The 20,325-nt window shown below is 44.4% G+C and overlaps 3 protein-coding genes across 3 annotated transcripts; all 3 read left to right on the forward strand.

Annotated features, from left to right (window-relative positions):
• Positions 1–3,431: 3,431 nt before the first annotated feature.
• On the forward strand, positions 3,432–4,373 carry LOC308670412 (olfactory receptor 5V1-like; the record flags this gene model as incomplete). The annotated part of the gene is made up of 1 exon (XM_081331914.1): positions 3,432–4,373. One exon carries the CDS (start codon positions 3,432–3,434, stop codon positions 4,371–4,373), a length of 942 nt encoding a protein of 313 aa, XP_081188040.1.
• Positions 4,374–8,317: 3,944 nt separating this feature from the next.
• LOC308670413 (olfactory receptor 5V1-like) lies at positions 8,318–9,259 on the forward strand (the record flags this gene model as incomplete). Its single annotated transcript, XM_081331915.1, has 1 exon — positions 8,318–9,259. One exon carries the CDS (start codon positions 8,318–8,320, stop codon positions 9,257–9,259), a length of 942 nt encoding a protein of 313 aa, XP_081188041.1.
• Positions 9,260–15,780: 6,521 nt separating this feature from the next.
• Positions 15,781–16,722, forward strand: LOC308670414 (olfactory receptor 1G1-like; the record flags this gene model as incomplete). The annotated part of the gene is made up of 1 exon (XM_081331916.1): positions 15,781–16,722. One exon carries the CDS (start codon positions 15,781–15,783, stop codon positions 16,720–16,722), a length of 942 nt encoding a protein of 313 aa, XP_081188042.1.
• Positions 16,723–20,325: the final 3,603 nt, after the last annotated feature.

Raw genomic sequence — 20,325 nt, forward strand, 5'->3', positions numbered from 1 at the left:
TGGAGGAATTGGTTAAGCAACTTCTTTTTTTTCGGTGTATTAGTTACAACTCTGGAGGAAATATTTATTTGCTATAACTATTTTTTCACATTGCTATGTTTTTAGCAAATTTATCTGGAATACATTGGTGGGTTTTTTTCCTATTGCCATTCTCTATCCAATGTTTTATTTGTCATTTGGTAATTTAAGTTGCAAAGGTGTAAATGTTTGTCTAAAATAAATGGGATTTTTTTCTTTTCTGAATATAATAATTTCAGAATTGCAACCTTGGCCAGTTTTCGTTCCAAACATTGGTTATCCAGTTTAGCCATCGTACGTACTTGGAACAAATCCAAGGGCTGGAATCTCAAGGACTGGTTGGAAACCTCAAAAAAACACCAAGAACAATCCCATCAACACCGGAAGACATTTCTTGAATGGAATAGAACTGGAAGGGACCTTGGAGGTCTTCTAGTCCAGCCCCCTGCTCAAGCAGGAGAACCTGTACCATCTCAGACAAGTGACTATCCAGTCTCTTCTTGAAAACCTCCAGTGTTGGAGCGTTTCCAGCTTCTGGAGGCAGGTAGTTCCACTGGTTAATTGTCCTCACTGTCAGGAAGTTTCTCCTTAATTCCAGGTTGCTTCTCTCTCTGGTCAGTTTCCAACCATTGTTTCTCGTCCTTCCCTCTGGTGCTCTGGTGAACAACCTGGCCCTCTCTGCCTTGTGGCAGCCCCTCAAATACTGGAATGCTGCTATCCTGTCTCCCCTATTTCGTCTTTTCTTTAGACTAGCCAGGCCCAAATCCCGAGTCATTCTTCATATGCTTTAGTCTCCAGGCCTTGGATCATCTTAGTTGCTCTTCTCTGAACTTTTTCCAAGCTCTCAACATCTTTTTTGTAGTCTGGTGACCAAAACTGGCTGCAGTATTCCAGGTGTGGCCTCACTGGGGTTTTATAAAGCGGTGCTAATACTTTGCGCGATCTTGATTGCATACCGTTATAATACCATCATAATTATGGTAACTTGAGGACCACCTAATTAGCCTCCCAGAAGAGGGAGGGAGACAGTAAGTACTCTTGCTCTACTTATTTCTAGAAGGTCAGCTAAAAGCAAAGGAGGCAACTGACTTCTGCTTCAGATCTGGAAAAGATTCTGTTGTGTAGTGGGTTTCTTGCAAGTAGGAGGCGAGATGACAGGGTTCAAACAGGAACACTGCTTTATTGTAGAACAGGAACAGAAATGAGAACAGAGGCTTCTACGCAGCTACGTATATGGTTGGCCACTGGGCGGTGGCCAATAGGTTTCAAGGAACCTATTCCCGCCCCAGAGCCAACCAATGATCGTCCTGGAGATTGCATGTGTGGGCAGCCAGCGACTGTTACAAAGACAACCTGATTAAGCAATCTCAAGCAGCATTCAAAGACATGTGGACACAGTTCAAGTAAAAACGCCCAATACATTACAGATTCTTATGCTTTGCCCTCTCCTTTTTTCCCCATCCTGTGCATCCGACACCAGGAAACTGTTCTGTACTTGCTAACAAGTCCCAGAGAAGTCAGCTTTGCCCCCGAGGATCTCTGCTGCCTGCCCTCCCACCTGTACTCCCTCCAGGATCCAAGGCAGCAATACTCCCACCCACCCCTCCCACCCCCGGGGCCAAGTCATATTTTCCCTCACGAGCACCACCTGTCAGGGATAATGCAAGCAACTCCGAGACTTGCTGTGTTGTAAGGATGAACGTCTGAACACCTCCCTTCCTGCTCTGTTGCTCCCACTTCATTGCATCTGAAGCCAACTGTGGGAGAAGGTGGGGAGAGGATGAGTCTGCTTCAGCTGCAGCTGCTCTTCTGCAGGTGGGATAACCAGCCAAGGTGAGCTGCTTTGGGGTCATCAAGGATTCTCCTTCTGTTTGGGACGGGGAGGCATTAAAGGAAGATTTTGCGTGTTGGAAAGGAGGGATCAGGAATACAAGATCTCAGTGTATTTGAAAGACCAATCGCAACAGAGATATATTGTGGAGTGGAGAAGATGGATTGATTATATCCAGAATAAATATGGGACTAAAAAGTTTCACTTAGCATTTGAATAAGTAGTGGATTTATAAGATGTATAACTAGCTTGTAGTTATTTTATTAAGAGTTAAAGTGCGATTGAATTTAATATTTTATTGTTGTTTGCATATTTTAGATTATGTTTGTTTGTATTTTTATACCCTGTATTTAGCTCTGGGAAGTCGGGGAGGGGAGGGAGGGGAGGGGAGAGTTGGGGAGGTTTGGGGAGAGGGGAGGGGGAGGGGAATGGTTTTGTATTCAAAAATGTACTGTAAAGCTTTTCAATAAAAAAATAAAGGAATACAAGATCCAACCCAGGAATCTCCTTTTGGGGAATCTCAGAAGTGGCCAAGTCCTTCTTCTGCCCGAGATTCACCACAATATATTATCACCACCAATCGAGGCCTTGTCACCCTTCCGAGCTTTATCCACTGCTCCAAACACAGACTTTGACTTGACAAAACAGCTCCTTGGATGGAAGTTGGGAACTGGGAAGTGGCAGGAATACTTTCCAGCTTCTCTTGTGATGGGCAGACGTGGGAACTGAGGGCTCCAGATTCAAAATAGCCAACCGACACCATCTGCAGGCTATCTGAGTCGACTAGTGGTGATATATTGATACGACTGATAGAGGAGAATATTTCTTGCTTAGGTCTGAAGTGAAGGTGGTGCTCTCTGACCTCGGTGGTTCTTGCAGACATTTTAATGAGCCTGAATGAGGGTACCTAGTTTGGGTACAAAAAAGCAGTGAAGGTTTCAGAAGAGGTGGGGAGCGCTGGCCCCCAAAAGCTGGACATGACTGAATGGATAACATCACCATCGGGTGGGTGATGAAACATCTGCAAGAAAACAAGCAGGCTCAGAGAGGACCAAGGACCCCCACGTTCTTGTAGGTTACTGTAGCAAGGTGGAACCTCCAGGGTCAGAGAAATATTGGGCATCAACGTAGCATTTGATGAGGAACGTGAAGAGGAAGGGTTTGCTTTTGAGTTTGAAAGAGGCGTCTTCAAAGGACCCCTTTACTCTACTCTGCTGCTTCTGCATCCCAAATCTAGTTAGTTATTTTCATTTCTCAAATGGTTACAGCCTCCCAACTGAGAGGCTGCAGGTGGCACACAACATTAAAAATCCAGAGTGAAAATGTGCTATGTAAACCACTCCCCCCCCCAGTGACAAGAGAATCAAGCAAGCCACTTGATGGGCTCTGAATGGGAACCCCTGGCCCAATGAGAAAAGCTTGTCTTCAAGGTCTTCAGGAACAGTAACAAGGTGGGGTGGTCAATCTGACCTCTGGGGAAATGAAGTTCTAGTGGGTCATTTAACTCATCTTCCTCTGCTGTTAGTTCTAATTTCTTCCCTTGCCCATAATTCTCTTCCCAGCTAACCCTTCCCCTCCTCTCATGGATTCCCAGAACCAGACCCAGAGGACAGAATTCATCCTCCTTGGGTTCTCCAGCCTTCGGGGCCACCAGGTCCACCTTTTCTTGGTCTTCCTGGCTGCCTATTTGGCCACGCTGATGGGCAACCTCATGATCATAACCCTGGTTCTCCTGGATTCCCGTCTTCAAACCCCCATGTACTTCTTCCTCAGCCAGCTCTCCTGCTTGGATGTTTGCCTTTCTTCTGTGGTGGTACCAAAGATCTTGGCGAACCTCCTACGCCAAGAGCAGACAATCTCCTTCAACCAATGCCTGGCACAAGCCTTCTTCCTGATTGGCTTTGCGGGATGTGAGCCGGCATTGCTGGCCATCATGGCCTATGACCGCTACGCTGCCATCTGCCAACCTTTGCACTATGCCCACCTGATGAGGGGAACATTGTGTGTCCAGCTGTCTGTGGCCCTTTGGATCTGGGGCTTCCTGGACTCTGCCATCCATGTTGCCCTGGCCTCCAGGTTAGAGTTTTGTGGAAACAGCAATGTTCCTCACATCTTTTGTGATGTTCCTCCATTACTGAAAATCACCTGCAGTGATTCCTGGGTCAACGAATTGACCAATCATGTCACCAGCATCTTTGTGGGCCTTGGACCCTTCCTCTTCATCATCCTGTCCTACTTCTACATTTTGGTCTCCATTTTGAAGATTCCCTCCAACAGCGGCAGGCGCAAAGCCTTCTCCACTTGTGCATCACACATTGCCGTGGTAACTCTCTGTGTTGGAAATGGATACTTAAACTACAACCAGCCCAGTGCTGGCTACTCCATCGAGGCTGATACTCTAATCTCCACATCGTTTTGCATCGTCACCCCCATGCTGAACCCTCTGATCTACAGCTTCCGCAACAAGGAGGTGAAGGGGGCCCTGAGGAGGATTCTCAGCTGCCGGAAGACAGCATTGTATTAACTTGTCTCTCTCTCTCTCTCTCTCTCTCTCTCTCTCTCTCTCTCTCTCTCTCTCTCTCTCTCTCTCTCTCTCTCTGTGTGTGTGTGTGTGTGTGTGGGATTGCTGTACTTCATGTCTTTGAGCCCTGAGGAAGGGTAAAAGAGAACTGGGGTAGAAGTTCTTTCTCAAGGCAACTGCAAAATTATTCCCATGAGGAGAAAAAAAACTTTGGCAATTGTTGTAAGAATAGGAGATATTGGACTTTGCATCCTAACCAGAACTCATCTGAGTCCAGCCTTCTGTGTTCTGTATGGTTTGTCAAGAGACCCATGAGGAAAAGCAACACCTTTGTCCTAGCATTAATTCTACTGTCCCAGAGCAATGATCCGCTCTAGCTAACACAGAATTCAGATGAGGGATAGGAATAGCATTGGGAAAGTGGGAATGTGGGAAAGAAGACACAGACATGGTGGAAGCCAAGAAGGTTTGCAACATTTATATATATGTATGTATGTATGTATGTATGTATGTATGTATGTATGTATGTATATATGTATATATGTATATATATATGTATATATATATATATATATATATATATATATATATATATATATATATATATATATATATATATATATATATATATATATATATATATATAGAGAGAGAGAGAGAGAGAGAGAGAGAGAGAGAGAGAGAGAGAGAGAGAGAGTATAATGAATAGCTGATGTATATTATCATATAGGATCGAACTACATGTATCTCTTTGACTGATCTCTGGCCTTCTTTGACTCTTTCCTACTTGTTCTCTACATGTTACATAATGATTTTTGCTCTGGAAGAGTTGCATGGTGGCTCCTGTCTAGGTGGCCTCCTGTGTGGATTACTGCAATGCCACCTCCATGGGCTGTCCTTGAAGACTGCACTAAACTTTGACTACTCCAGAATGCAGCAGTGTGCATTGTGATTGCAGTCCTGGGTTGTCCATGCAATCTTTTTGTCACATGAGCTGCACCAGCTTCAAGTTCTTTTCTGAGTGCAATTCAAGGTGCTGGCCATCACTAACAATAACAACAACAGAGTTGGAAGGGACCTTGGAGGTCTTCTAGTCCATCCCCCTGCTCAGGCAGGAAACCCTATACCATTTCAGACAAATGGATGCCCAGTCTCTTCTAGAAAACCTCCAGTGTTGGAGCATTCACAACTTCTGGTGGCAAGCTGTTCCACTGGTTAATTGTTTTCACTGTCAGGAAATTCCTCCTTAGTCCCTGAGCTAGCCATGCTGAGGAAAAAGGGAGAGGTTTCCAAGCTGAACTATGCTGTCTCTGGAATTCTGGGAGTTGAAGTCACTGAGTCATAAAAGCCAAGGTTGTCTACCCCTGCACTAGGTTGACTTGGCACCTGGTCTCTGTTGTTTTTAATGTTTTCTGGTTTTAATATGGTTTTATACATTATTTTAATTTTACTTGAGAGCCTCCAGAGTTGGATTAGAAGATATGGAGGCTATATATATTTCATTTTAAATAAAATTAAAAAAAAATAAAGAGCATAAACGGTGTACAAGAAGTTCTTCCTGAAGCTGAGATCCCTGTGTAACTCTGTCCTCTCTTCCCTTCACAATCTCTGCTTACTCTGAAATCCTTCTGGGCACCTCCACAAGTTCTTTATGCGGGAAAGAAGAGTATTTCTCCCAGTAGATGCCTTTAACCAACTGGCCTTACACTTGAGTGCTGCATAGAGAGCCATGGAGCCTTATTATTACAAGGTCCAGCTGGGCATCATTAAATGTAGGAGAGAGAGACTGGCCAAGCCAGGGGAAGGAGTCAAATGTGAAATTAATCTGGCATCCATATGTGCCTATTTTTAATGCTCTTGAAGTCATTTCTAGAGCACCAGCTAAAAGCAAATGAGACAATTGGTTTCAAGTTCAAAACTGAAAAAGATTCTTCTGCTTTGTCCTCTCCATTTCTCCCCATCTCCTGAATCCAGCACCAGATAAGATAAGCTAAGCTAAGCTAAGCTAACCTAAGGTAAGGTAAGGTAAGGTAAGGTAAGGTAAGGTAAGGTAAGGCAAGGCAAGGCAAGATAAGAAGATAAGATAAGATAAGATAAGATAAGATAAGATAAGATAAGATAAGATAAGATAAGATAAGATAAGATAAGATAAGATAAGATGATAAGATAAGATAAGATAAGATAAGATAAGATAAGATAAGATAAGATAACCTTTATTGTTATTTTTTTTACTGTGGGCTCAATGACACACATCAAAAATGAAATTTAGTTGCCGCTCTCAAAGTGAAACACACGCATGACACACACCTAAAACATACTATGTACAACTAATGTATAGACCCAAACCCCTGTATATACTGTACATAATATACGAATGTTGAGCACTCTCCATCTTGAATACATAACGGAAGGAGGAAGCTTGAGAGTTCACAAGATTAATGCTGTATGGAATGAAACTATGGCTGAATCTGGATGTTCTGCTAGGGATGTTCTCTGCCTGCTAACAAGTCCCAGAGAAGTCAGCTTTGCCCCCGAGGATCCCTTCTGCCTGCCCTCCCACCTGTACCCCCTCCAGCATCCCAGGCAGGAATACTCCCAGTCCCCAGTGCCAAGTCACATTTTCCCCCACGAGCACCACCTGCCAGGGATAATGCAAGCAACTCCGAGACTTGCTGTGTTCTAAGGATGAACGTCTGAACACCTCCCTTCCTGCTCTGTTGCTCCCACTTCGTTGGATCTGAACCCAACTGTGGGAGAAGGTGGGGAGAGGATGAGTCTGCTTCAGCTGCAGCTGCTCTTCTGCAGGTGGGATAACCAGCCAAGGTGAGCTGCTTTGGGGTCATCAAGGATTCTCCTTCTGTTTGGAACGGGGTGGCATTAAAGAAAGATTTTGGGTGTTGGAAAGGACGGATCAGGAATACAAGATCCAACCCAGGAATCTCCTTTCGGGGAATCTCAGAAGTGGCCAAGTCCTTCCTCTGCCCGAGATTCACCACAATATATTATCACCACCAATCGAGCCCTTGTCACCCTTCCGAGCTTTATCCACTGCTCCAAACACAGACTTTGACTTGACAAAACAGCTCCTTGGATGGAAGTTGGGAACTGGGAACTGGCAGGAATACTTTCCAGCTTCTTTTGTGATGGGCAGATGTGGGAACTGAGGGCTCCAGACTCAAAATAGCCAACGGACACCATCTGCAGGCTATCTGAGTCGAGTAGTGGTGATATATTGATACGACTGATAAAGGAGAATATTTCTTGCTTAGGTCTGAAGTGAAGGTGGTGCTCTCTGGCCTCGGTGGTTCTTGCAGACATTTTAATGAGCCCAAATGAGGGTACCTAGTTTGGGTACAAAAAAGCAGTGAAAGTTTCAGAAGGGGTGGGGAGCGCTGGCCCCCAAAAGCTGGACATGACTGAATGGATAACATCACCATCGGGTGGGTGATGAAACATCTGCAAGAAAACAAGCAGGCTCAGAGAGCACCAAGGACCCTCATATTCTTGTAGGTTACTGTAGCAAGGTGGAACCTCCAGGGTCAGAGAAATATTGGGCATCAACGTAGCATTTGATGAGAAACGTGTACAGGAAGGGGTTGCTTTTGAGTTTGCGAGAAGGGTCTTCAAAGGACCCCTTTACTCTAACATCTCCATCTACTTGGAAAGCAAACTCTCCTGAAACACTTCGACAAAGCAAAGCACAAAACCTCTTGGTCCCCTTTCCATGTATCAATCATTTTCTGGAATGCAGGGAGAGAATTAAATTCTGCTCTGCTGCTTCTGCACCCCAAGTCTAGTTAGTTATTTTCATTTCAAGGTAGGAGGTCAATCTGACCTATGGGGAAATGAAGTTCTAGTGGGTCATTTAACTCATCTTCCTCTGCTGTTAGTTCTAATTTCTTCCCTTGCCCATAATTCTCTTCCCAGCTAACCCTTCCCCTCCTCTCATGGATTCCCAGAACCAGACTCAGAGGACAGAATTCATCCTCCTTGGGTTCTCCAGCCTTCGGGGCCACCAGGTCCACCTTTTCTTGGTCTTCCTGGCTGCCTATTTGGCCACGCTGATGGGCAACCTCATGATCATAACCCTGGTTCTCCTGGATTCCCGTCTTCAAACCCCCATGTACTTCTTCCTCAGCCAGCTCTCCTGCTTGGATGTTTGCCTTTCTTCTGTGGTGGTACCAAAGATCTTAGCAAACCTCCTACGCCAAGAGCAGACAATCTCCTTCAACCAATGCATGGCACAAGCCTTCTTCCTGATTGGCTTTGCGGGATGTGAGCCGGCATTGCTGGCCATCATGGCCTATGACCGCTACGCTGCCATCTGCCAACCTTTGCACTATACCCACCTGATGAGGAGGAATTTGTGCATCCAGCTCTCAGTCACAATTTGGCTCTGGGGCTTCCTGGACTCAGCCATTACCGTTGCCCTGGCCTCCAGGTTGGATTTTTGTGGGAACAACAATCTTCCTCACATCTTTTGTGATGTTCCTCCATTACTGAAAATCACCTGCAGTGATACCTCAGTCAATGAGCTATCCACTCACATCATGGGCACCTTGGTGGGTCTCATCCCTCTTCTGCTCATCATCCTGTCCTATTTCTACATTTTGTCCTCCATTCTGCAGATCCGCTCCAGGATCGGCAGGCGCAAAGCTTTCTCCACCTGCGCTTCACACATTGCTGTAGTAACACTCTTTGTTGGAAATGCCTTTGTGAATTACAACCAGCCCAGTGCTGGCTACTCTCTAGAGGTGGACACCTTGATCTCCACCATGTTTTGCATCATCACCCCCATGTTGAACCCCTTGATCTACAGCCTCCGCAACAAGGAAGTGAAGGTGGCCCTGAGGAAGCTTCTCAGCTGCCAGAAGACAGCATTGTATTAATGTGTGGGCAGGGTGGGGGGTGGGGGTGGAGTTGCTGTACTTCATGTCTTTGAGCCCTGAGGAAAGATAAATGAGAACTGGGGTAGAAGTACTTTCTCAAGGCACCTGCAAAATTATTCCCATGAAGAGAAAAAACTTTGCCAGTTGTTGTAAGAAAAGGAGATATTGGACTTTGCATCCTAACCAGAACTCATCTGAGTCCAGCCTTCTGTGTTCTGTATGGTTTGTCAAGAGACCCATGAGGAAAAGCAACACCTTTGTCCTAGCATTAATTCTACTGTCCCAGAGCAATGATCCGCTCTAGCTAAGACAAAATTCAGATGAGGGATAGGAACAGCATTTGGAAAGTCAAGGGGTCAATGTGGGAAAGAAGACACGGACATGGTGGAAGCCAAGAAGGTTTGCAACATTAAGATAGATAGATAGATAGATAGATAGATAGATAGATAGATAGATAGATAGATAGATAGATAATAATAATAATAATAATAATAATAATAATAATAATAATAATAATAATAATAATAATAATAATAATAATAATAATAATAATAATAATAAGTTGGAAGGGACCTTGGAGGTCATCTAGTCCAACCCCCTGCTCAGGCAGGAAACCCTATACCATTTCAGACAAATGGCTGTCCAGTCTCTTCTTAAAAACTTCCAATGTTGGAGCATTCACAGCTTCTGGAGGCAGGTTGTTCCACTGGTTAATTGTTCTAACTGTCAGGAAGTTTCTCCTTAGTTTTAGGTTGCTTCTCTCCTTGACGAGTTTCCATCCGTTGCTTCTTGTCCTGCTCTCAGGTGCTTTGGAGAATAGCTTGGCTCCCTCTTCTTTGGGGCAGCCCCTGAGATATTGGATCACTGCTATCATGTCACCCCTCACCCTTCTCTTCGTTAAACTACACATACCCAATTCCAGCAACCGTTCCCTATATGTTTTAGCCTCCAGTCCCCTAATCATCTTTGTTGCTCTTCTCTGTACTCTTTCTAGAGTCTCGACATCTTTTTTACATCGTGGTGACCAAAACTGGATGCAGTATTCCAGGTGTGGCCTTACCAAAGCATTGTAAAGCGGTATTAGTACTTCACGTGATCTTGATTCTATCCCTCTGTTAATGCAGCCTAGCACTGTGTTGGCTTTTTTGGCAGCTGCAGCACACGGCTGGTTCATATTGAAGTGATTGTCTACTAGGACTCCGAGATCCCTCTCACAGTTACTACTATTGAGCAAGGTACCACCTATACTATACCTATGCATTTGATTTTTCCTGCCTAAATGTAGAACCTTACTTTTTTCACCACTGAATTTCATTTTGTTAGATAGTGCCCAGTGTTCAAGTCTGTCCAGATCCTTCTGTATCTTAAGCCTATCTTCTGGAGTATTGGCTATTCCTGCCAGCTTGGTGTCCTCTGCAAATTTGATGAGTTCACCATCTATCCCCTCATCCAAATAGTTAATGAAGATATTTAAGAGCACTGGGCCCAGAACAGAGCCCTGGGGCACCCCACTACACACTTCCTTCCATGTAGACGCGGTTCCATTGAGGACCACACGCTGAGTACAGCCTGTCAGCCAGCTACGAATCCATCTGGTGGTGATGCTATCTAACCCATAGATAGATAGATAGATAGAGAGAGAGAGAGAGAGAGAGAGAGAGAGAGAGAGAGAGAGAGAGAGAGAGAGAGAGAGAGAGAGAGAGTGAGTATAATGGATGGCAGATGTACATTATCATATAGGATCGAACTACATGTTTCTCTTTGACTGATCTCTGGCCTTCTTTGACTCTTTCCTACTTATTCTCTGCATATTACATAACATTTTTTGCTATGGAAGAGTTGCATGGTGGCTCCTGTCTAGGTGGCCTCCTGTGTGGATTACTTGCCACCTCCATGGGCTGTCCTTGAAGACTGCACTAAACTTTGACTGCTCCAGAATGCAGAAGTGTGCATTGTGATTGTGGTCCCAGGTTTGTCCATGCAATCTTTTTGTCACATGAGCTGCACCAGCTTCAAGTTCCTTTCTGAGTGCAATTCAAGCTGCTGGCCATCACTAACAATAACAATAAAAATAACAGAGTTGGAAGGGACCTTGGAGGTCATCAAGACCAACACCCTGCTCAGGCAGGAAACCCTATACCATTTCAGACAAATGGATGCCCAGTCTCTTCTAGAAAACCTCCAGTGTTGGAGCATTCACATCTTCTGGTGGCAAGCTGTTCTACGAGTTAATTTTTTAATATTTATTGCCCTGTACACCGCCCTGTACACCGCCCTGAGTCCTTCGGGAGAAGGGTGGTATAAAAATTTAATAAATAAATAAATAAATAAATTGTTCTCTCTGTCAGGAAATTCCTCTTTAGTTCCTGAGCCAGCCATGGTGAGGGGAAAGAGAGAGGTTTCCAAGCTGAGCCCTGCTGGCTCAGGAATTCTGGGAGTTGAAGTCCAAGAGTCATAAAAGAGCCAAGGTTGCCTATCCCCGGTCTAGGTTGACTTGGCGCCTGGTCTCTGTTGTTTTTAATGTTTTCTGGTTTTAATATGGTTTTATACATTATTTTAATTTTACTTGAGAGCCTCCAGAGTTGGATTAGAAGATATGGAGGCTATATATATTTCATTTTAAATAAAATTTAAAAAAAATAAAGAGCATAAACGGTGTACAAGAAGTTCTTCCTGAAGCTGAGATTCCTGTGTAACTCTGTCCTCTCTTCCCTTCACAATCTCTGCTTACTCTGAAATCCTTCTGGGCACCTCCACAAGTTCTTTATGCGGGAAAGAAGAGTATTTCTCCCAGTTTGACGCCTTTAACCAACTGGCCTTACACTTGAGTGCTGCATAGAGAGCCATGGAGCCTTATTATTACAAAGTCCAGCTGGGCATCATTAAATGTAGGAGAGAGAGACCGGCCAAGACAGGGGAAGGAGTCAAATGTGAAATTAATCTGGCATCCATATGTGCCTTTTTTGTTTTTTTTCCAAATGCTATTGAAGTCATTTCTAGAGCACCAGCTAAAAGCAAATGAGACAATTGTTTCAAGTTGAAAACTGAAAAAGATTCTTCTGCTTTGCCCTCTCCATTTCTCCCCATCTCCTGAATCCAACACAAGATAAGATAAGACAAGACAAGACAAGATAACCTTTATTGTCTTTTTTTTTTTACTGTGGGGATAACGGCACGCATCAAAAATGAAATTTAGTTGCCGCTCTCAAAGTGAAACACACGCATGACGCACACCTAAACATACTATATACAACATATGTATAGACCCACACCCCTATATACACTGTACATAATATATGAATGTTGAGCACTCTCCATCTTGAATACATAATGGAAGGAGGAAGCTTGAGAGTTCACAAGATTAATGCTGTATGGAATGAAACTATGGCTGAATCTGGATGTTCTGCTACGGATGTTCTCTGCCTGCTAACAAGTCCCACAGAAGTCAGCTTTGCCCCCGAGGATCCCTTCTGCCTGCCCTCCCACCTGTACCCCCTCCAGCATCCCAGGCAGGAATACTCCCAGTCCCCAGTGCCAAGTCACATTTTCCCCCACGAGCACCACCTGCCAGGGATAATGCAAGCAACTCCGAGACTTGCTGTGTTCTAAGGATGAACGTCTGAACACCTCCCTTCCTGCTCTGTTGCTCCCACTTCGTTGCATCTGAAGCCAACTGTGGGAGAACGTGGGGAGAGGATGAGTCTGCTTCAGCTGCAGCTGCTCTTCTGCAGGTGGGATAACCAGCCAAGGTGAGCTGCTTTGGGGTCATAAAGGATTCTCCTTCTGTTTGGAACGGGGAGGCATTAAAGGAAGATTTTGGGTGTTGGAAAGGAGGGATCAGGAATACGAGATCCAACCCAGGAATCTCCTTTCGAGAAATCTCAGAAGTGGCCAAGTCCTTCTTCTGCCTGAGATTCACCACAATATATTATCACCACCAATCGAGCCCTTGTCACCCTTCCGAACTTTATCCACTGCTCCAAACACAGACTTTGACTTGACAAAACAGCTCCTGGGATGGAAGTTGGGAACTGGGAACTGGCAGGAATACTTTCCAGCTTCTTTTGTGATGGGCAGATGTGGGAACTGAGGGCTCCAGATTCAAAATAGCCAACCGACACCATCTGCAGGCTATCTGAGTCGAGTAGTGGTGATATATTGATACGACTGATAAAGGAGAATATTTCTTGCTTAGGTCTGAAATGAAGTTGGTGCTCTCTGACCTGAGTGGTTCTTGCAGACATTTTAATGAGCCTGAATGAGGGTACCTAGTTTGGGTACAAAAAAGCAGTGAAAGTTTCAGAAGGGGTGGGGAGCGCTGGCCCCCAAAAGCTGGACATGACTGAATGGATAACATCACCATCGGGTGGGTGATGAAACATCTGCAAGAAAACAAGCAGGCTCAGAGAGCACCAAGGACCCTCATATTCTTGTAGGTTACTGTAGCATGGTGGAACCTTCAGGGTCAGAGAAATATTGGGCATCAACATAGTATTTGATGAGAACCGTGTAGAGGAAGGGGTTGCTTTTGAGTTTGTGAGAGGGGTCTTCAAAGGACCCCTTTACTCTACTCTGCTGCTTCTGCACCCCAAATCTAGTTATTTTTATTTCTCAAATGTCTTAAAGTCACAATATCATGGTTAATATATTTTCAACCCAACATTGTAGGCTATCACCATATGCCTAACAAATATATTGATAAATGTAATAAACATGTTTTTACTTAGCTGATATAATAAAAATTGTACTAGCTTAAATATGAGATAATAGACATTAAGAGAAAAAGATTCTATGCCTTCTAACAGAGGGATAAAATCAAGTTCACGTGAAGGGTTAATACCACTTTACAAGGCCTTGGTAAGGCCACACTTGGAATCCTGCATCCAGTTTTGGTCGCCACGATGTAAAAAAGATGTTGGGACTCTGGAAAGAGTACAGAGAAGAGCAACAAAGTTGATTAGGGGACTGGAGGCTAAAACATATAAGGAACGGCTGCTGGAATTGGGTATGTCTAGTTTAATGAAGAGAAGGACGAGAGGAGACATGATAGCAGTCTTCCAATATCTCAGGGGCTGCCCCAAAGAAGAGGGAGTCAAGCTATTCTCCAAAGCACCTGAAGGCAGGATAAGAAGCAACGGATGGAAACTAGTCAAGGAGAGAAGCAGCCTGGAACTAAGGAGAAACTTCCTGACAGTTAGAACATTTAACCAATGGAACCAGAAGTGGCGAATGCTCCAACACTGGGCAGCCATTTGTCTGAAATTGTATAGAGTTTCCTGCCTGAGTGGGGGGTTGGACTAGATGACCTCCAAGGTCACTTCCAACTTTTTATTATTATTGTTATTGTTACTATTATTACTATCATTATTATAGAGAAATTATTTGATGTTGAAACAAGAGAAAATTTGGTTACTAAATTTAAGATGTTTTGGAAACTAATAGAAAATAAGAATGTTATATCGTATTATTAATTAGTTGATATAAGATGGAGAGAAATAGAATATATTTAAATAGATAAGATAGGTATTCTGAATATTAGACTCTGAGATGTATGGTTATAATGGGAACTTTGGTTACTTAAAACTTGGAAACCATAAATATTAAATGCTAAGTTAAATATTAACAGGAAAAAAATTGGGGAAAACTAAGTAGGACATTGATTGTCCATAAAGATTGAATGTTAAAACAATAAGGATATACACAAGCCAAAAATTATTGATAAATGTAAGAATGTTATGTTTATTTAATTGATTTAATAAGAATTGTATTAGTTTAAACAGGAGAAGGTAAATACTAAGGGGAAAAGAGGGGGAAAATTTTAATGTAGCAGCTCGACATTTGTAGTAAAGATATATGAATGTCATTGCATTATTTATTAACCCAGCCATCACACTGCTTTTCAAATACTCAAATGTAAAATTAGAAAATCAATAAACTTTTTAAAAAAAATATTTGATGAGGAACGTGAAGAGGAAGGGGATTCTTCTAAGTTTGCGAGAGGGGTCTTCAAAGGAACCCCTTTACTCTAACATCTCCATCTACTTGGAAAGCAAACTCTCCTGAAACACTTCGACAAAACAAAGCACAAAACCTCTTGGTCCCCTTTCCATGTATCAATCATTGTCTGGAATGCAGGGAGAGAATTAAATTCTACTCTGCTGCTTCTGCACCCCAAGCCTAGTTAGTTATTTTCATTTCTCAAACGGATACAGCCTCCCAACTGAGAGGCTGCTGGTGGCACACAACATTAAAAATCCAGAGTGAAAACATGCTACGTAAACCACCATCCTAGTGACAAGAGAATCAAGCAAGCCACTTGATGGGCTCTGAATGGGAACCCCTGGCCCAATGACGAAAGCTTGTCTTCAAGGTCTTCAGGAACAGTAACAAGGTGGGAGGTCAATTTGACCTCTGGGGAAATGAAGTTCTAGTGGGTCATTTAACTCATCTTCCTCTGCTGTTAGTTCTAATTTCTTCCCTTGCCCATAATTCTCTTCCCAGCTAACCCTTCCCCTCCTCTCATGGATTCCCAGAACCGAACCCAGAGGACAGAATTCATCCTCCTTGGGTTCTCCAGCCTTCGGGGCCACCAGGTCCACCTTTTCTTGGTCTTCCTGGCTGCCTATTTGACCACGCTGATGGGCAACCTCATGATCATAACCCTGGTTCTCCTGGATTCCCGTCTTCAAACCCCCATGTACTTCTTCCTCAGCCAGCTCTCCTGCTTGGATGTTTGCCTTTCTTCTGTGGTGTTACCAAAGATCTTGGCGAACCTCCTACGCCAAGAGCAGACAATCTCCTTCAACCAATGCCTGGCACAAGCCTTCTTCCTGATTGGCTTTTCAGGATGTGAGCCGGCATTGCTGGCCATCATGGCCTATGACCGCTATGCTGCCATCTGCCAACCTTTACACTATGCCCACCTGATGAGGAGGAATTTGTGTGTCCAGCTGTCTGTGGCCATTTGGCTCTGGGGCTTCCTGGACTCAGCCATCCTTGTTGCCCTGGCCTCCAGGTTGGACTTTTGTGGAAACAACAATATTCCTCACATCTTCTGTGATGTTCCTCCATTACTGAAAATCACCTGCAGTGATTCCTGGGTCAACGAATTGACCAGTCACATCAATGGCATCTTTGTGGGCCTCGGCCCCTTCCTCTTCATCATCCTGTCCTACTTCTACATTTTGGTCTCCATTTTGAAGATTCCCTCCAACAGCGGCAGGCGCAAAGCCTTCTCCACTTGTGCATCACATATTACTGTAGTAACACTCTTTGTTGGAAATGGCTTTTTGAACTACAACCAGCCAAGTGCTGGCTACTCTCTAGAGGTGGACACCTTGATCTCCACCATGTTTTGCATCATCACCCCCATGTTGAACCCCTTGATCTACAGCCTCCGCAACAAGGAAGTGAAGGTGGCCCTGAGGAAGCTTCTCAGCTGCCAGAGGAAAGCATTGTATTAATCTCTCTCTCTCTCTCTCTCTCTCTCTCTCTCTCTCTCTCTCTCTCTCTCTCTCTCTCTCTCTCTCTCTCTCTCTCTCTCTCTCTCTCTCTCTCTCTTTCTCTCTTTCTCTCTGTGTGTGTGTGTGTGTGTGTGAGAGAGAGAGAGAGAGGAGTTGCTGTACTTCATGTCTTTGAGCCCTGAGGAAGGATAAAAGAGATCTAGGGTAGATGTCCTTTCTCAAGGCACCTGCAAAATTATTCCCATGAGGAGAAAAAACTTTGGGAATTGTTGTAAGAATAGGAGATATTGGACTTTGCATCCTAACCAGAACTCATCTGAGTCCAGCCTTCTGTGTTCTGTATGGTTTGTCAAGAGACCCATGAGGAAAAGCAACACCTTTGTCCTAGCATTAATTCTACTGTCCCAGAGCAATGAACAGCTCTAGCTAAGACAAAATTCAGATGAGGGATAGGAACAACATTGGGAAAGTCAAGGGGCCAATATGGGAAAGAAGACGTGGACATGGTGGAAGCCAAGTCCAGCAACCCGGCAAGATGGCAATAGCATTCATTGTGGTGGTGAGACAAGCTTCGCACCTTTGCCAGTTCACGGATTTGGAAGAAAGGCTTCGAGATCATCTCGTCTGTGGAATACGAAGTAGAGATCTCCAACAAAAACTTTTCGTGAAGGAGACTCTCTCGCTCCAAGAGGCCTTAAAAAAATTATGGTGGACAAAGCTGCCGCTGGGGCCGTGAAGGCGTTATGGCCCACCAAAAGTACTCCTCACAAAGAAGCCATCCACCATGAGGATGCCAAGCAACAAGAAGATGTCAACTCCAAGCACGAAGTCGACAAGATTTATCGACACCGAGACAAGGAACAGAGACCCACTGATAAGGCAGTTCCCTTTTTTTGGTGTTTGGGCTGTGGAGGCCACCATAAACAAGTAGATTGCAGATTCAGGACAGCCATGTGTCGGGCCTGTGGGAAGTCTGGCCACATCGCAGCCATCTGTAGGGGTTGCCAAAAGTACCGCAATCTGGATGAATCATTCAGGAGAGGTACCGGGGCCCTGGGGCAGTTTAGAGTAGGGTTCTGCTCCAGCCGCAGGAGTGTCTGTCGCATGGGAGCCGGCCCCTCAAACAAAAACTTTGGCTTCAAGTCGAGTTGCAAGGCATTCCTTGCAGGATGGAGCTGGACACCGGGTATCCGTTATTTCCATGGAGACCTTCCAGTTTGTGTGCAACCACAGCAAGAGGTGAGCCAAGTTTAGACCATCTGAAATCCTCCTGACTGACTTCCAGAATTCCTGAGTAGCTGTCAAGGGCGAGGCCACTTTGGCCGTCAAGTTCAAGGGGTTTTCGGGGGGCCTAGATGTAATCGTGAAGGGCCAGAGAACGAGCTTAATAGGGCTTGATTGGTTTGATGGCCTGGGCATTCAAGTAACCGGGATCCACTGGACACAAGCGGTGAACTTGGCGTCAGTATGCGAAGAATTCACAGATATTTTTTACACAAGCCTGGGAGAGTACAAGGGCCCTCCAATAGCCTTTAAGCTTGATCATGCAGTAATGCCCATTAGGATCAAGCCTCACTGAGTGCCATTTGCACTAAAACACAAAATCGATGCAGAGCTGGACAAGCTAGTTAGTCAGGGTGTACTACAGCCCTTAGATGGGGGTGAGTGGGAAACTCCCATTGTCACGTCACTTAAGGCCAACGGAGAGATCAGGATTTGTGCTGATTATAAGCTCACCCTTAACAGGGCACTGCAGCAGCACGTGTACCCGGTGCCAGTCGTTAGCCACATTTTGGCATCAATGCAAGGGGGTATCATGTTTGCTAAGTTAGATTTGGCACAAGCCTATCAGCAGTTATGAGGTGGATGAGGCCACAGCAGCTGCACAAACAATTGTGACACACATGGGGGCTTTTAGAGGCAAACGCCTCCAATTCGGGGTTAGTGTAGCCTCAGGGATCTTCCAAGGAGTTATAGAGCATACACTCAAGGGTATTCCGGGGGTCTGCTCCTATTTTGACAATGTGCTTATCGCCGGAGAGTCCACTGTGGTGCTAGCAAGGGGGTTCAAGGCCGCCCTTCAACAGTTCCGCACAGCGGGACTCAAGCTGAAAAGGGACAAGTGTAAAATTGGGGTCCCTTCCACTGAAATCTTGGGGTTCTGGATCGACACTGAAGCATCCATCCTGCAGAGTCCAAGCTGAAGGCAATTTATCTGGCACCAAGCCCCAGATCCAGGCATTCCTGGGCCTCTTGAATTTTTACCATGCATTCCTGCCTAACAAGGCCACAGTGGCAGAGCCGTTACACCGGCTCTCAGACAAAAACACCCCGTGGAAGTGGACGAAGTTTCATGAAAATAGCTTTAAGGCAGCAAAGTCACTACTGTCCTCAAATTCAGTGCTTACACACTTTAATGAAAACTTGCCAGTATGCATTGCGTGTGACGCGTCTCCTTATGGTGCAGGGGCTGTACTAAGCCATTTGTCAAATGATGGGACTCAAGTCTCCATTGCCTACTATTCAAGGACACTGTCCTCAGCTGAGCGCAATGACGCTCAGATTGACAAAAAGGCACTGGCCATCGTGGCTGGGGTGAAGAAATTCCATGATTATTTGTATGGCAGGAAGTTCATGATCTGGATTAGAAGATGGGAGGCTATATACATTTCATTTTAAATAAAATTAAAAAAATAAAGAGCATAAACGGTGTACAAGAAGGTCTTCCTGAAGCTGAGATCCCTGTGTAACTCTGTCCTCTCTTCCCTTCATAATCTCTGCTCACTCTGAAATCCTTCTGGGCACCTCCACAAGTTCTTTATGTGGGAAAGAAGAGTATTTCTCCCAGTTGACGCCTTTAACCAACTGGCCTTACACTTGAGTGCTGCATAGAGAGCCATGGAGCCTTATTATTACAAGGTCCAGCTGGGCATCATTAAATGTAGGAGAGAGAGACCGGCCAAGCCAGGGGAAGGAGTCAAATGTGAAATTAATCTGGCATCCATATGTGCCTATTTTAATGCTCTTGGGGTCATTTCTAGAGCACCAGCTAAAAGCAAATGAGACGATTGGTTTCAAGTTCAAAACTGAAAAAGATTCTTGTGCTTTGCCCTCTCCATTTCTCCCCATCTCCTGAATCCAGCACAAGATAAGATAAGATAAGATAAGATAAGATAAGATAAGATAAGATAAGATAAGATAAGATAAGATAAGATAAGATAAGATAAGATAAGATAAGATAAGATAAGATAAGATAAGATAAGATAAGATAAGATAAGATAAGGCAAGGCAAGGCAAGGCAAGGCAAGGCAAGGCAAGGCAAGGCAAGGCAAGGCAAGGAAAGGAAAGGAAAGGAAAGGAAAGGAAAGGAAAGGAAAGGAAAGGAAAGGAAAGGAAAGGAAAGGAAAGGAAAGATAATAAGATAAGATAAGATAACCTTTATTGTTATTTTTTTTACTGTGGGCTCAATGACACACATCAAAAATGAAATTTAGTTGCCGCTCTCAAAGTGAAATACACACATGACACACACCTAAACATACTATATACAACATATGTATAGACCCAAACCCCTATATATACTGTACATAATATACGAATGTT

This window comes from Vipera berus (assembly GCF_964194415.1).
Source record: "Vipera berus genome assembly, chromosome: 6".
In the NCBI taxonomy this organism is placed as follows: Eukaryota; Metazoa; Chordata; class Lepidosauria; order Squamata; family Viperidae; genus Vipera; species Vipera berus.